Raw genomic sequence first — 14,179 nt, forward strand, 5'->3', positions numbered from 1 at the left:
TACTTGTTTTGCATATTTTGAAGATAAATTAACCAAAAATAATTTTAGCGATAAAGTTGAGTTGAATATGAAAAGAAAAGAAAAGAATTTTTTTTTAGAAAAATTACATTGCAAGGTCTATGTTCGGTGTGTATACCACAAGTCCAACATAGTGGTTGGACTAAAATGTCTAAATTACCACGTTACGCCATCTATACTACCATAAATCAACTAAACTTGATCATATACCGCAACTCAAAGACATATTAACCACAAAAAAACGAAAATTTTAATTTTAATTTATTTTTATTGAATTAGCAAACAGTTTGAGAACTTCTGGTATAAGAACAACACAATATTTCACTCTGTAGTTGATATAATCGGGTTAAACACGCTTAAAGTATTATCACTTATCACTTATCATTGATAGTATCCTCGTAATTTATTCCGTAATAACTTTCCTCTGTTGTGGTTTTCACGTTTACGTCGTACATCATCATTCACCGTTGCGTTGCGTTGTGTTGCGTGGGTGAACCCCTGAGTTGTTGAGAGATTATGCGCAGTCGTCGCGTTTTCCGCCGGAGAATTTTCCGATAACGCGTGGCAGGAGCGCAGAGATAGTCCTGTTGTAACCGTCACAACTGATGTTTCACTTTGGTATTTAAATTCATAAACAAAGTTATTATAAACAAAGTTAGAAGTAAAGAAGACAGTAATTTTATTAATTAACTACGTTTTTACTCGCTAATTAACAAATTAAATACTTAAAAGTATACTTAAATAAAGTTTAGTGTTGTTTGGAGTAATTTTAAGTTAATTTAAGTTTAATTTTGAGTTTTAATGTATTAAATAAGTGATTTTTGATTTTATGTTTTAAATTTGTGGGGATTTGTAAGGATTTGCTACCACAACGCGTCAAATTAATATTTAAGGATAAAGGATCACAAGGATATTGATCACACAGTATCTCATTCAATTTTCATTCGGGTTCATTGTTTCTTTTTCTTTTATTTCTTTTATTTTCTTTTATTTCTTTTTCTGCTTTTTTAAATTAATTTTGAGGTTATTTTTTAAATTAATCTTAAAAATACTTAAAATATCTCTAAAGAAGTGATTATTTAATAAATTTGTTTATAATAATGGTCCGTAAACGTTACTTAAGAGCGTTTGGCAGTAACGCGACTTTTACATCTGACTTTGCTGCAATTTTAGGATTTTTGGTAATTATTCCTTAATTATTCCACATTTTAAGTTTTTTACCAATATAACCTATATTTTTATCTATTTGACTATTATTTTTATTATTTTTACCAATGTAAGTTATTATAACTAATTTTTTATCTTTAAAATGTCAAAAAATGTAATTCAACGTGCGCGTCTAAAACAGCGTGAAATAATGAGGAAGTTGACGGAAAAGTAAACGGAAACAGCGATTAATTAAAAAGGACGCTCAAGATTTCTTTCTCTTCGTTTTTCCACCATCAACTTTTTAACTTTCATAACTTTTATAACCTTTTTATTACTCTAAAGTTTACGTAAGATTGTTTTTTTAATTAGCAAATTACCTTCTTCTTCGTTTCGTCTTCGTGTGTTTCATACTTGTTGAAGTTATTTATAGATTACTCGTACATAAGAGTGAATATATACATTGACTGAGGAAGAGAAGAGAAGAGAGGAAGATGTATTAAGTTAATTTGACGTTTGAGAGATTTGGTCCTTGTCGACGTGAATATTGTGGAATGTTTGCCATCGCGTGTGGCGTGTCATGTTACACTTCTGTTGTGTGTGGGTGGATGATTGTGATTTGTGATGCTGTGGGAAATTGACTGGAGTCATTCAAGTGACAGTTAAATATTCACCAACTTAATCTATGCTTATTTGTTATTTGTTTGTGAATGAATGGAAATTGTTTTGAAATGGATACAAGTATTAACATTAGCATATTATTCTTCATTGTATTATTTCCACGCAATTACAGAGATGTCATTACAATGCAGTTATTAGAAACTAGCTTTAACCCGCGGCTTCGCTCGCGAATATCTAAAAGAATGAAGTTGCTTCCGGACGCGTCTGTAGTCACAGAAGAAGTAACAATGAAGTAGAATGGCGGGAAGTTTAAAATGGCTGAAAGTATAGTCTATGGAAGTATAGTGTACAGTCTCCATAGTGTAGTCAATTGGATTTGATGTTGACGTAGCTGTCGGTAATACAGTGTGATAATACAGTGTGATGGTACTATAGTACTTAGGTTTGAGCTTCATTGCTGGAATGCTAGATGGCGTTAAAGTAGTCAAATAGCCAGATGCAGAGGTATTATTGGCTAAACTATTTCTTTATTTTATTTAAAAAATAATTTTCTTTATTAAATATAAAGTAGCCTATAACCATTCGGGGACCACTAAGAATATGTGTACAAATTTTCATGATGATCGGTTAAGTAGTTTTTGCGTGAAAGTGTATCAAACATCAGGACAGTCGCATTTATAATATTAGTAGGGATAAATTCACTCTGCATGTGTATCAGTGAATGTACATCGAGTTTAATTGCTAGACTAGTGTGTTTTAAGATCTCGTTTTATCACAGATTGTATGTTCCTGGTTTGATGATAGTGAACGCATAATATTCACGGACAAGTTGAGACTTGTGGAATAAAATTTCTACCTGCAATATTATTATGATTATTATTGTGGTATTTTATTTTAAATGTAAATATTCTAGAAGAGTCTAGAAGTATTGTAGTTGAATGTTTTGTTTTGTTTACATCTCCGTGTTTCGTGTTTCTAGTTTTCTTATCTCTTGTGCGCGTTTCGCACCGGTCTTATCTTGTTTATCAAATTCCTCGCGCGCGAATACCGATAACAGACCAGTCTTCGTTCGTTTCGCGTGCGGTTTAGACGTCTTTTCGTGCGGTTTATTTCAATTCAATATTTTATTACTTAAATATTTAAACCTAATAATTTCGTTAATTTCGTTAATTGCGGACATTTGAACATTTTAATTAGTGTAATTAGTGATTTTTGTCCTTGTGTGCGGGTAATTCAGGTAAAAATTATAATTTTATTGATTTTAACTGAATTTGTAGCGAATTATGAGTTTTATTAATTAGTTTTTGGAATAATTTAGTTAAAATCATTAAAATTTATTGTTTTTATATTTTATTTACATATTTTTATCATTTTTTCTAATTTATTCTCATAATTCTCTCGGTATTTATAAATTTTATTATTATTATTCGTTTTGCTTTCTTTCAACATTCTTCTCTACCTTTAAAAATTCATAAATGCAGCGCATACAAACAAAAGAATAATTACACATTTTCTTGTTTCGCTGGTGAAAGTAAATTATGCGTAAAATATGAAATGAAATGTCTGCAAGGTATTATTCATCACACAATCACACACACATTCAAATTCACCCCTGTGACATTTTCTTTACGTTTTATTCTCGTGTTGCGATTTAAACCGAGTGATACGCTAATAAATATTCAAATTTATGCTAATTTATTTACAAATTACGGGTAGATTATTAGATTATTAGAAAACAGAGGGTGAATGCTTGCGTTTTGCTTATCAGACTGAGACAAGTCATGAAATATCATAAAACAACATAAAATCGCATAAAATTACATTAAAACATAAAAAAATCTATTTTATATAAAATTATGCGTTGAAATATATAAAATAACAAACAATTAAAGTAAAAACATAAACATTCTTAAAAATTCAACTTGAAAACATGTTTAAAATGCAAAGTTTATTTATAAATTGCATTTTTTTATTTGTGTTTAATTTATTTACAGTTGTTCGATCGAATCAGCAGTAAAGTTGTCTCGCCAGTCCGTGCGCCACCTGGCGATGGAGTGCAACGCGCCCGCGACGCCGCCGACGCTCTGCGCGAGATGGACCATCGTCGCGACGCCGACCATAGAGATCTGCAGGAGCTGCGCGACCTGCTGTGTCGTCCGCATTTTAAGGTAGGAAACATTCTCTTTTCCTGCTGTTTTAAAATCAATATTATTACACTTTGAACCACTTCACACATAGATGGCGTTACTCTGCCTGCAGGAATTAGTGATTTATTTACAAATTCTACTTTTCTCATTATAATTTCACCTTTTGTTTTGTTTCTACCATTTTACACTTTAATCCTTCAGGAAAACATTACACAAAGATAAAATCGTTATGTTTGTATTTCTATAATAACAAAATCCTTGTTTATTACGGGCTAAAACGATCAAGGACTTTTGTTTTGTTTCATTTTGTTTCATTTACGAACTCAACAAGCAGAAAAAGTTGCCTAAAGTTAAATCAATTGGAAATTCTCGTCCTGTTTATCGATTTCATTGAAATTTCCTCCACAAAAACGTAATTATTTAAATTACAGACTTTCCGCATACAATTAATTAATTAACTTAACACAAAAAAAGTCAATTGTGAGATATTTCACCATCATCCTTACAAGGATAACCGCCAACCACACAATCGGCTAGTAATTCTCCCTTCAACCAAACCCGAACTGCGGTACAAACTTTCATACAGATTGCAAGTTAGCCTGCAATGCAACTCTTGCGATAGTGGTCCTCGTGTATCCTCTCGCAAGGACTTATCTAAGTGTCATAGTTGTCTCCCGGTTGTGCAAAGTGTGTCACATCACACATCACACAAGTGAAGTTACTACTTACTTCACTTTACTTATTTTTCAAGGCGTAGTTTTGTTTTGTGTTGTAGTTTTGCAGTTTTTACCGTGTCAAGGTTTGGAAGTTTGCAAGCGCAGCAGAAACATTTTAGTTTTCTCGTTTTAGAGGGGAAGCAGGGGGTGGGGGTGAGAATGAACAGGGTAGCAGAGGGTAGTTTTGTGCTGGTGGGAATTGGGTCAGCAGGAAGTAGTACGAGTTGCAAGTTGCAATCGCCGCGAGTAACATTACTCTTCGTCCGGATGGGGGGCGGGTATGGTGGGTTAAAAACTATCGGTTTTTGTGACGCCCCGCAAGCCAAGAGGGATGAACTGCCGTATCAGTTATCAGTTATTGCACAGCAGTGTTGTAAAACGTTTTACAACTTTAATAATGGTTTAAATTTTATGTTTTTGGGGAAATATTTGGAAATTTGCCAAAAAATATACGAAAACGACGAAAAATTATTTTTTTATTATTTATAAATGTTTATTGATATATTTTATTTGTTACTTTATTAAATTTGAGAGGGTTATAGAGGTATCTTTAGAAGAAAATGTATGAAACGCTTTGAAAGTTACTAAAAGTTGAAATATTGCAATCAGATCAGTTTTTTGACGATTTTTGAAACTTTAAACGCGAATATCTCGAAAACTCTTGGACGGATATTATTTAAATTTTACAGGGTTATGTATTTTACAAGAATTTAATTCGTAGCCAAATATCTTTTAAATATGCAAATCCATTCTTTAAATATTCATAAAAAACTGTGTCAAAAATTGTCAAAACTGAAAATTACCCAAATTTCCATCAGTAAATTGCTAATAACTTTTATAAAACTTAAAAAATTTCAAAAATTCTTTTACCACATTATTTATTACACTAAAACTCATTTATCGTCCAAAAATCATATATTTAGGTCCACTAGTTATTTAGTTATAAACATTAAAACACTTTCCTTTGATACTATTGATTTTATACCGCATTGTCTTGATAATTTTTCCAAACGCCTTCGTTTTGTGCGACAAGGTGATGATCGGTAATGACGGAAGACATTAATCATCGCCGCGTCATAGCAATAAACTCGCGCAGCGTCGACGGTGGCGGCGGCAATAGCGCGAAAACCGCCCCCGAACGCGCCTCAAGCGGCTCAAAGCGCTCAAAACGTCATGCATACATGCGACTGGGGGATGCTTTAACCGCGACGCTCCACATCACTCATTTCTTCGTTTTTTTCATCCCCTATGTTTCATACTCATATATTACATCAAAAAACATAATAAATTCCCAAAAATTATATTTTTTATTTTAAAACTTAATTTTTTATTTTGTTTCAGGTGAGTCCTATGTTTATAATTCAATCTCCAAGGCAGAATAATCCAAGGTAATTAATTTTAATTATCCCGCTAGTAAATTATGTAAAATAATCGACAAACACGATTTCACGCTCTGAATGGCAGTCAATCGACTTGCTTTTCATCCCGGTATCCCTCTATTAGTCTTTCGAAGGAAATGTATCAGTTGTGCTGCACTCGTGCGCCATCTATACGTCATATATACGCAACAAAGGGTTGCAGTGTGCGCATCCGCGACGTCGGCGGCGGCGGCAATGATGGCGGCGCAGCATTCCCGGCGCTAGTACGACACGAGCGCAACCGTCGGACGAACGGGACGCGGGTGTGCTGGCTGCGCTGCATCCGGGGCTCGTTCGCCGCCGCCGCCGCCGCCGCCACCACCACCGCACGTTTTGTACATAAATACAGAAAAAAAATTACAACACGCACACACGATACGATGTATGTAGTTAAATAAAAGTAAACAGCAACAAAAACTTAATAACGGTTCAAATAAAAGTATAAATAAATACATAATAAATAAATACAAGTAAATTCAACGCACAAACGTATAAACTAATTCGATAAAGTAATACTTGTAGAGTTTAATTTCTAACCTAAAATATTTTAAACACGAGTTGTTGTTTGATTAAATTTAAATTTAAATGGTTCGTTGTTAAAGTGTAATAATGTGTCATCTTGTCATCTTGCATTTTACATCCCCCCGAGATTAATTAATAATTTGTTATTAATTGTATCGGGTAATTGTAACCACTAAGTTGTTTGTCATGTTTGATCAATATTTTATTATTGGGATTATTAATTTCATGGCGCATCCACCATTTATTTTCGTAAAATTGTAGTTTTTTCAAAAAACATAAAAATTTACTTTATTTATTATTTATTATTGATTTTTATTAAGAGTTAGGTAGAGTTATTTGGGAAAATGATAGAAATTTATAGGAAAGTTGAAGAGTTTGGCAAATATTTAATTTATTTTATGGCGCCTCCACCATTTTTTCTTAAATTTGCTCTAAAAATCGTAATTTTACTTAGAAAACTTCAAAATTTATTTATTTTTCTTTAACTAATGATTATTATTAACAATTAAGTTGATAAATTTGCGTTGATTGAGTGAAAATGGTAGAAATTGACTGAAAATGATAGAAAATTGAAAAAGTTTGGCAAATATCCAATTAATTTATTAGCATTTTTATTCCGATAGTATTCAAGGGTTAATCTAAGCGTGGTTTGATATATGTGCGTGGGGACATCATGAAAAATGCGATTTGATGTTGATGGAGATACTTTTCGACGCGGAATGACAAGATTAACTCGCAAAGTTATGCTCCGTGTAGGATAACGCGTTGATTTATCGTCTGCGTAAGGACGAAACGCAAGGATTCACATCCTCTGCGTGTGGGTGCATATTGTGTCAGAAACAGCCGGAAAAGTTCCACAAAGAAACAAAAACAAAAGAAAATATTCACATTTTTAGCAAATTTTTACGTAATTTTTGAATATTTTTTAGTTTGGTAATTAATTTGGTTGATATTTTGTATTTCCAAGCTTTCTGGGTGAAGATATACGTGTGCTTTATGCCCGCGCGAAAATTGGCAGCGTACAGCGCACGCCGCTAAGTAGTTTCCGAACTAGTTGGGAAATTAAAATGAGATTGGCGTCGTGCGGCGCCTTCGCCTACCCTCTCCTTCACTTTCGAGCTAACTTTTCGGGGCGAAGAAGCCGATTTAATTAAGAAAATTTCGCGTGCCAGCAACACGCTTACACCAGGCATAAACCTAAAGCTAAAGAGTTATTTGAATCAAATATATATTGTAGAAAATTTATAGTTTTCTAAGAATCAGGGAAAATCTAATTAAAGTTTGATATAACAGCGAAAATGATGATTTTTGTGGTTAAAACATGGGAATTATGTTCATGCGTGATTTTTTGCGTGTTTGTTTGGCTTGTTGCTGACCGTTGCAGGCGTAATCGATCGGAATCCGCGCCGAAGCAATTTCTTTCGTGCCCGTTTCCGTCGGCTTTCCTCCGGGCCTCCGGGGCTCCGGGCTTTTCGTGGCTGCGAGCGCACTGTTTGCACAATAGATCGAGCAATACGCGGCCAATGGATTTCGCTATTCAGGCGCTCGCTGGCTTTTAGAATCTTGGAATCTAGGAATCTAGGCATTGCGAGATCTAGGAAGCCTTTGGGAAATTTTTCCTCTCCTCGGGGTTTTCACGCCAACGAGGTTATGAGCAAAAGCTGCGAGCTGATAAAATTGAATGGCTTCATTTTAAACATGTTGATATTTTTTGTGTTTTTTGAGATTTTTGATGCAATGAAAGGGTAAATAAGAAAAATTTAAATTGTTAAGCGTAGGTTTTATGGTAGGACAGGTTTTGGTAAAATGATTTTTAAATGTTTAATGTTTTGAATAAGTTATGGTGAATTTAGTGCGAAAAACTACGTAATTCTTTGTTTTTGACTCATTTTGAGACAATTTTTAGACTATTTTATTCAATTGGGAATATCTCGTAAACTAAAAGAGATAAATAGGATCTGATTGCAGCGTTTTAATCTACGGACTATTCTCTATCAGATACGATCGTTAAAACAGAAATCTGAGAGATGAAATTTTCATTCTTAAGAAAAAATTGCCAAAGGGGGGGGTGCTTGATACTTTTTTTCGACGATTTTTGATAATTCATATCTTTTAAACTAAAAGCGATATCAACCAACGAATTACTGATTATGAAAGATTGGAAGATTCTCTATCAGATAAAAATATAAAATAATTATATTTTCTACAGTAAAAGGTCGAAAAACGCGACTAAAAGTGCTAGAAAGTGACATTTATCAATTTTTGCCCATTTTATTCAATCGCGAATATCTCGTAAACTAAAAGAAATAAATAAGATCTGATCGCAGCGTCTTAATCTACGAAAAATTCTCTATAAGATAGGACAGTTAAATTGGGTATTATTTGTTTGTTTATTAGTTTTTCAATTATTTACGTATAATCTTTCAAAAAATTGTACCCCGATTGTAATGACTCGACTCTTGATAACTTGTTAGGCGTTTCTTACATTTTCTCCCTATAAAAAAAAACCACCCACACAACTCTCGAACAGCGGCTTGTTTTAGTTCTGCTCTGGTTTGGTCAGTCGGCGTCCTCCGCACATGTCACATCTGCGATTTATTAGACCGGCCGAAAGCAGCCCCACATCCTGCGCCTGGCCCACATTTCCACAATTCCGCAATTCCACGTTTTCCACATTTTGCGCATTCGGCGCGCTTCTAACAGACACACGCTGCTCTCACCCTCTCGCCTCCAGTCCAGCGCAGACGCCTTTTTATTCTAACGGCCGAATTTCGAACATTCTAACGATTTCTACGCGCAGCTTTTTTCCAAACCGGCCATTTCCTGCCACATCCGGGCAAAAATAACGAGTTTTTTCTGCGCTAATCAGCAGTGATTAATAATCTAATAATATTAATAACATGTAGATAGGAATATACAAAAATAATTTCTAAAAATTCAATTTACGCGTATTTTTAGTTGAATTGAGCTTTTTTCGGGGCGCTTTTTTGAAAGCTGCAGGCCAGGGTAATATTTCTTCATTCTTTTGTCGTTCGTTCATAGTTTATGGCGTCCGTGGGTGAAAACCAGCTCGATTTCTCAATTTACCAGAGCTTTGAGCTCTTTTACTGCGCAAATTTAATTCAATTATCCGTAAAATAACATAAATAACAAAAAAACATTGAAAATATAATTTTACTTATAATAAAATCATTTTATCTGAAATAATTTATATCCACACATTTTAAAGAGGGTTGAAACCACCTTTAAGTATATTAGGGGCGTAACGTAGTTTTACACTACTCTGCCAGGACATGTCCTACATCCCACATATTCAACGTACTCGTAACTGTAAAAATTCCGATTGGAATTTCGCCAAACTGCACCCACACCATTTTTACAACCCTTAAATTTTATTATATATTCCACATAAAAACGTGAATTTAATTAAAAATGTCAACGTAAATGACGCGAAACATTCGAGTTGAGAACTCAAGTTGAAGTTAAAGGGTTAAATCCTTTACGAGCAAGGATAACGCAGGATAACACGGCGATAAGGACGCGTCAGTGGCGCGTGCAAACATCGTTAATCATCCAATTAGTAAGCGAGCGCAGCGGGCATCTTTACGCGCGAATAATTTCAAAATTTTAACTCGGAAAAAATTATTTAAATACAAAGTGTTTGATTGAATATTTTTTTAAATTTTATACACTCTGTATAATTTTTATTTGAATGCATCGATTTGCAACACTTGATTGCTTTGTTTTGATCCTTCGTCCTTTCTGTGGGGATTGTAGGACAACGACATAATCGCTTTAGAAAAGTTCCGCGCTCGGGTGTTTGAATGCAGATTGAGCGCTTTTGTGCTTCACGCTTCGATTCATAGATGGAGGCACGTGTTGGCATCCTGAATGAGAAATCAGGATTAAAAGTAAAGATTAAAAATGAAAGATTTAGAAAATATTTAATTTTAATTTTAAACTTTGTGAAAATTCTTGGCATGGCAACATTTCTCGGAGTATTTTCACCTTGCTCGCTTCCTGATTGCGTTTTATTTGAGTTTTTTTTTTGGTCGTCCTGGAGACGTATCTTCACTGCGCGTCGTTTTCTCATCTCATCTCAGACACACACTTGACGCTCCACACACTCGTTGGCACTTTCCACATTTTCCTCACGGGTCCTGTGACTATTGCATCCATCTTGTTGAAAATATTCTCTGAGTCGTCCTTACGACACACTCAACTCACAAAAAAGTTGAAAATATATTGGTATAATATAATTTTTTATAATTAAATATTTTATTTGGATTACTTGGAAACTAGTAGTTTTTCTTGCGCGGGATTTCACAGGACTCTTTGGAATGACTTTGTCCTTTTTGCACTCGTGAGTAAGGATAGGAGTTATGGGAATTGCGGGAATTATGGAACTTTATGTGAATTTATATCCTCCCGATGACGATTGCTGCGCGCCTGATCCTGATACGACGAGGACATTAAGTCTCCGAGCAGCCAGGACGAAAGCGTCGGCAAGGGTTGAGATATTAAAACGTTCGTCAGGCACACGACGCGACGGAATGAAAATATACGAGCGTTATTTACAGTCTTAGAATCTCACATGTACAGTATGTTCAAAATAATTTATTTTAAAATTTTTAAATGAATTTTCCGTAACACTCTGTATATGCAAATTAAAAATCTTATTATTGCTCCCCGTGACGATGCTCCACTTTCTACTTTTCAACTCGCTGGTTGATTTTTTCACGTTTCTATTTCTGTCCGACGCGTTTTTTGCAAGGATGAAGGATAACGAGGGGTGGTGGAGTGCTATCTGGGTTGATTATTATGCGTCGCTGCGCATTGCACATTGCTACATTGCCACATCGCCAATTTTCATCCTCCCTGAAGAGAAGAAATCTTTTGTAAAAATTTAAAGAAATTTTGTCTTAAAAATTGAATTTTTTGAGAACACTCTGAATATATGTTGTCCTTCTTGTCTCAAGAGGGTTGCGATAATAATTACGTGGTATTAGTGCCAATTTGATCCTGATAGCAATCGTCCTGACTCGATTTCCTTCATGAGTATTAGTCACACGCAGGACATGTTAGCATTATGTGACAGGACATTTATCCGTTGTCCCTCATCATTCGTCTCTCTGAATTAATTCACCAGGATAACAAGTCCAACCAGAGTTATGATCATAACATGTGATTTTTGGGTGTAAAATTTAATTTTTATTGATTTTGTGTTTTCTGAAAGGATAACAAAGGATAATGCCTCATGAGGTCCTTAAGACGTTGTCGAATTTATGTAATACCCTTGCCACGCTTCGCTTGTCGATAGTTACACACGGCCATGTGGTCAATTCGTCCTGGTGTAATCCTTGTTAATTGGTTTCGTCCTTTCTGCCATTATCCTGAACTTTCGCCAATCAGCTTAACATGTTCACTAACATTTTTTCTTTTCGGAAAAGGATTAAAGTTTAACTAAAGACAATAATGGAACACTCTGTATAATGTTGACTAATTTTATTATATAAACAAATTAAATTAAATAAATTAAAAGTTGTGATATTCTACTGCCTACAAGAGTGAACTCGTACGTAACTGCCACACATCGAAAAATTTAAACCAAAAATATCTATGGATAATTGATTGTATGGTAAAGTGGATGATGCATAAAGGATAATTCAGTCATGGAATGAGTCGTGTGCCGATCGTAGAAGATTACTATCCGGCCCGGCAGCGACAAGCGCCGCCCCCGCAACAACCACTGACCACGCCCTATTATAACTATAGCTCCTCCTACCCGCCATCGCACGGCCGTGGTCGGTACCTTGAACATCTTCAACGTGCGCAATATCATCCCCCACCACCGACACCATCAAATTCCTCGTCGCATATTACTCCTGTGCATCATCATAGGCATGGACACGCCCATGGACACGCCCATAGCCACGCCCAGGATTACGCCCATGTTATTGGACACGCCCATGTCCCTGGACATACAAGATCATATTCACATTCCCATCCACATCCTCATCAACATCATGGTCACTCCCATGTTCATCACCATGCTCCGCCTCGATACATATGCCCCTCCCATGCGTATGAGGAAGAACTCCTGCAAGAATTACGCCTGCAGCGTGATAGAGAGTTTGAATTGGATTTTAATCTGGATTTTAATGAGCAATTTCTACGGCGGGAGTTTCAAGCGTATCAGAACCAGAGGGATCGAGATCGAGGGTTTAACTCGGAGGAGGGGCTTGATGGGAGGCCGAGTGTAGTGTTCTTTGATGAGGTGTATAGAGAACCTCCGCCTTCACCCACGCCATGGCGACCTGTTTCCCCGAATGTCAACCGGATGGTTATGGATGATGGTGGGAGGGTTTATGATTACGGTGGGCGTGTCTGCGCGGCGTGTGGGGCGGCCGTTGCTAATGCAATTGCGCATGAGAAGTGTCAATGGATTGGCGAGGAGACTAAGAGATCACTGCCGCCGTATGTCTACAAGTATTATTTGAATCGTACGAGGTGTTATCGACGGCATAGTCTTAAGGTAAAAATATGCCACGCCCACTTTTAAAATGGCGTCATTTAGATTTGCAAAAGCAACTTTTTAGAAACTTTTATGCTTAAAAATTGTATTTCTGAAGTTTTTTCTTAATTATTTTTATTATTTCTAACAAAAAATGATTTTTTTTGTTATTTAAGCTCCGCCCACTTCAGAAAAAAACTTATTTTTATTAGTTCCACCATTTGTAAGCCAACTTTAACCGTCCTCTTGTGTCGTTATGTCCTATTTGGTTATGTCTAGTCGTTCATTCTTAAACTCTAGGCCACGGGGGCGGCGCAGGGCGGCGGGAAAGTTTGTCTGGTCGGGAGACGTCGAAATAAATTACAACTTTTCGGCCCCGCCGCTCGGCGTTTCTTCTTACCTCGCGCCAGCCGTGATTATAATAAATTTTCCGCTCCCTTTCTTCGGCGCAACTTTCTCCCGCCGCCAGCCATTTGCAATGCTTCCCACTTTCGGTTGATAGTAATAGCGAAAAGCTTCTTGGAGTTTGTTGGACATTTTTTTTCACTTGCTATCAATTTTTATGTGTAGAAAAGGGTTGGGACACACTGTATATGTGATTGTGGGACAATAGACGATCGTTTGTTATCCTGAACGACTTATTAACACAAGACGTGTATAAGAACATTCGATAAATCAATTTTATTACAAAAAGAAAAAAAAGTCAAAACTAGTTAAAACAGATGGCGTTAGTAGTACTCGAATAATATTTTAATGCTTTTCTTGGTTATCTTTTAAGCTTTTTTTGCTTTCTGAAAGTTTTTGCAAAGTTTTGATTTCATAACTTTTCCATTGTCGACCCAGGCGAGTAAACAAAACCATAAGTTACGGATTGATGAAATTACAGATTGGTTTTTTCGTCCTTTGGAAAATAAATGTTTTTCTTATATTTATCAGACGCCAAAAACTTATCCTCGGCTATTGAAATACCAGAAAGTTATGCTTTTCATATTTTTGTTTTGTTTTCGTCCTTGATATCTTTTAATCCTTCGAAAAAAAAATGAATACAAAAACACGTAACGAAAACAAATGCCAGTT

The 14,179-nt window shown here is 35.5% G+C and overlaps 1 protein-coding gene across 11 annotated transcripts in view; it reads left to right on the forward strand.

The window, feature by feature from the left end:
• The window catches only part of CASK (peripheral plasma membrane protein CASK), an 83,815-nt gene that overhangs the window by 11,936 nt on the left and 57,700 nt on the right, over window positions 1-14,179 (forward strand). For 9 of the 11 annotated variants that reach the window (XM_065313470.1, XM_065313472.1, XM_065313476.1 and 6 more), the window contains one exon: window positions 3,780-3,953. In XM_065313470.1, coding sequence (XP_065169542.1) covers window positions 3,780-3,953 — 174 coding nt within the window. Of the gene's footprint in view, window positions 1-3,779; window positions 3,954-6,289; window positions 6,655-11,284; window positions 13,124-14,179 lie in introns of those variants that run through there. The other 2 variants (XM_065313481.1, XM_065313482.1) reach the window with 2 other exon arrangements.

Source organism: Atheta coriaria, unplaced genomic scaffold, assembly GCF_025399875.1.
Source record: "Atheta coriaria isolate IRGN ID8LTWV9N9 unplaced genomic scaffold, Caltech_Dcor_3.1 hic_scaffold_10_pilon, whole genome shotgun sequence".
Taxonomy (NCBI): Eukaryota; Metazoa; Arthropoda; class Insecta; order Coleoptera; family Staphylinidae; genus Dalotia; species Dalotia coriaria.